Raw genomic sequence first — 3105 nt, 5'->3', positions numbered from 1 at the left:
AGTGCTACCCCCACGATTGCTGTCCTTGACCATCAATAATCGGAAGCCTTAAGAAATCAACTGATGGTCGGTTCTTACTACATACGAGTTGGCTATTTGACGGGAGTTTGAGTCCGTGGTATATCGTGGTAAGCGGACGGAGTTATTAGGGCTTAAATCTCTCCGTTTAAATGAGTGTTTTACTAAGTTCCATTTATATCACTTGTCAATCTTAATTAATTTAAGTGTTGTATTAGCCATTTAGATACTAAGTAAGACGACTATCTTCTCTTGTTCGGATTTATAATTGGGCTGATTTTCTCCGCATTAATTCACTCTCTAGTCTTAATAATTCATTACTTTTAGATTAGATGAGATTAATGTACATATACATATATGCTTACTACGCAAAAAATAGTTTCAGAGAGAATTCTAGCTTTGGGAGCTAGAGGTAGGGGTGAAACCCCCCTTTTTTGAAACAGTAGGAAGGGATTTAACCTTCGACGGTCGACTTACAAGGTCGGTGCTCTGACGCTGAGCTACTAGTGCAGCGCCATTCAAGCGTCTTGTTTTCAGCTCAGCTGGTGGCTGGAAAGACGGCTAAGAATAGGAGAAAGTATAGTACGGAGGCAAGTTGGCCGATAATAATGTAGGGGTCTTCTACGGGTATGCCTCCGATTCAGGTGAGGATGGCCACATCACTAATTAAGAGCCAGAAAAGGAGTTGGGTCAGGGGGCGGAAGGTAAGGCTGCGTTGTTTTGATGTGTGGAGTAGAGGTACAAGCAAGAGGACAAGGATAGAAAAGAGGAGGGCCAGGACGCCCCCTAGTTTATTAGGGATGGAGCGGAGGATTGCGTAAGCAAAGAGGAAATACCACTCGGGTTTAATGTGAGCAGGGGTAACAAGCGGATTTGCGGGGGTGAAGTTGTCGGGGTCTCCGAGGAGGTTAGGGGAGAAAAGGGCTAGGGAGACTAGGGCAAAAAGGAGGGCGACAAAGCCGAGGAGGTCCTTGTAAGAGAAGTAGGGGTGGAATGAAATTTTGTCTGTGTCTGAGCTAAGGCCGGTTGGATTATTAGAGCCTGTTTCATGAAGGAAAATAAGGTGTACTATCGTTGCAGCCACGATTACGAAGGGGAAGAGAAAGTGGAAGGCAAAAAATCGGGTGAGGGTGGCATTGTCTACGGAGAAGCCGCCTCAGATCCATTGGACGAGAGCGTTGCCTACATATGGGAAAGCCGAAAGGAGGTTGGTAATGACTGTTGCGCCCCAAAAGGATATTTGGCCTCAGGGTAGAACATATCCTACAAAGGCAGTCATTATTACAAGGAGAAGAAGTACGACACCAATGGTCCATGTTTCTTTATAAAGATAAGAGCCGTAGTAGAGGCCTCGGCCGATGTGGAGGTAGAGGCAAATAAAGAAAAAAGAGGCTCCGTTAGCGTGCATGTTTCGGATTAGTCAGCCGTAATTTACATCTCGGCAGATGTGTCCTACGGAGGAGAAGGCGGTTGCGATATCGGAGGTGTAGTGTATGGCAAGGAAGAGGCCTGTTAAGATTTGGGCAATTAAGCAGAGCCCTAGCAAGGAGCCAAAGTTTCACCAGACTGAAATGTTGGCGGGGGTAGGGAGGTCTACTAGGGCATCGTTTGCAATTTTAAGAAGGGGGTGGGTCTTTCGGAGGTTGGCCATTGAGGTTTCTGTAGTTGAATACAACGGTGGTTTTTCAAGCCATTGGTCCTGGTGAAAGTCCTGGCGGGAACCATGGTCTTTATGGCAGTTCTTTTGATCGGGGCGGGGCGGTAGGGGGTTTGGTAGCAGTAGCGTCTAATCCCTCTCCTTACTTTGCGGCCTTGGGGCTGGTTATGGTTTCGGGGATGGGCTGTGGAGTGCTGGCGGGGCATGGTGGTTCTTTCCTGTCTTTGGTTCTGTTTCTAATTTATTTGGGAGGCATGCTGGTTGTGTTTGCTTACTGTGCAGCTCTTGCCGCGGAGCCCTACCCGGAGAGCTGGGGGAGTGGGGCTGTGACGGGGCTGATGACGAGCTATGTGATGGGTGTTGGTGGTATGGCCCTTGTTTTTTGAGGGGGCTGGTATGAGGGGTCGTGGGTGTACTCGGATGAAGCGGGAGAGGGGGTGAGCTTTCGAGGAGATTCTGTGGGGTTGCGATGATATATTCGGGGGGGGGAGCATGCTGATTGTTGCAGGCGGCGTGTTGTTGCTTACGCTTCTAGTGGTTTTAGAGTTAACACGGGGGCTGAGCCGGGGGAGTCTTCGTGTGGTATAAACGAGCAGTAGGAGGGCAGTAACAGAGAGGGTGAGTAAAAACAAAGAGAGGTAAGTTTTGATAGCGCCGTGTTGGAGGCTGTCCGCGGATGCTGCCAAAGGCTTGTTGGTGGTTTCGGCTGCTTTGGGCCCCACTTTTTCCAGCCAGGCCTGGTCGAGGGTCTGAGAAGCTAGGAGTTGTCCTAGGGCCAAGTTTATCTTAGGGGTAAGACGGTGCAAGAGGGCGGGTAGTAGTCCTAGCATGTTGGAAAAATGATGAGGGGTGGGGGTAGGGGAGGGTTTGTATTGCTTGTTAGTGAGGCGGGCTAAGTCGAGAGCAGTAAAAAGGCCTGCAAGGGTAACAATGAGTGCGGCTAGTTTGAGGTAAAGAGGCATAGACATCACCGGGGTTTTGTGGGAAATAACATTGGAGGTGAGGGCCAGGCCCATAATAATGCTGCCTCAGGCCAAGCGCTTGAGGGGATTAATGACTGTAGGCTCATTCTCGTTGATGGGGGCTTTGCTATTAAATCGGGGGTGTCCCATGGATACAAAGAATACGATGCGGAGGCTGTAGACTGCGAAGGAGGTGGGCGAGGAGGGTGAGGACTAGGGCTCAGGCGTTGAGGTGGGATGTGTTTAAGGCTTCATAATAGCGTCCTTGGAGAAGAAGCCTGCGAGAAAAGGAGTGCCTGTTAGGGCAAGGCTCCCTAGTGTAAGGGCAGAAGAGGTGAGGGGTGTCAGTTGGTGCATTGCGCCTATCTTGCGAATGTCTTGCTCGTCGTGGAGGCTGTGAATGACTGATCCGGAGAGCATAGAAAAAGCATTGCTTTGAAGAAGGCGTGGGTACAGATGTGAAGGAAA

The 3105-nt window shown here is 49.6% G+C and overlaps 1 protein-coding gene across 1 annotated transcript; it reads right to left on the bottom strand.

The window, feature by feature from the left end:
* Window positions 1-1800: 1800 nt before the first annotated feature.
* LOC114459059 (NADH-ubiquinone oxidoreductase chain 5-like) lies at window positions 1801-2825 on the bottom strand. Its single transcript, XM_028441425.1, has one exon. The coding sequence runs from the start codon at window positions 2689-2691 to the stop codon at window positions 1912-1914; it is 780 nt and encodes a 259-aa protein (XP_028297226.1). The 5' UTR covers window positions 2692-2825; the 3' UTR covers window positions 1801-1911.
* Window positions 2826-3105: the final 280 nt, after the last annotated feature.

This window comes from Gouania willdenowi, unplaced genomic scaffold (assembly GCF_900634775.1).
Source record: "Gouania willdenowi unplaced genomic scaffold, fGouWil2.1 scaffold_245_arrow_ctg1, whole genome shotgun sequence".
NCBI classification, from domain to species: Eukaryota; Metazoa; Chordata; class Actinopteri; order Blenniiformes; family Gobiesocidae; genus Gouania; species Gouania willdenowi.
Note: the sequence above shows the minus strand (reverse complement) of the source record. Positions and strands in the feature narration are given on the sequence as shown.

Coding starts and splice junctions, on each gene's coding strand:
- LOC114459059 (XM_028441425.1), bottom strand. CDS start 2,691: ATGGGCCTGGCCCTCACCTCCAATGTTATTTCCCACAAAACCCCGGTG.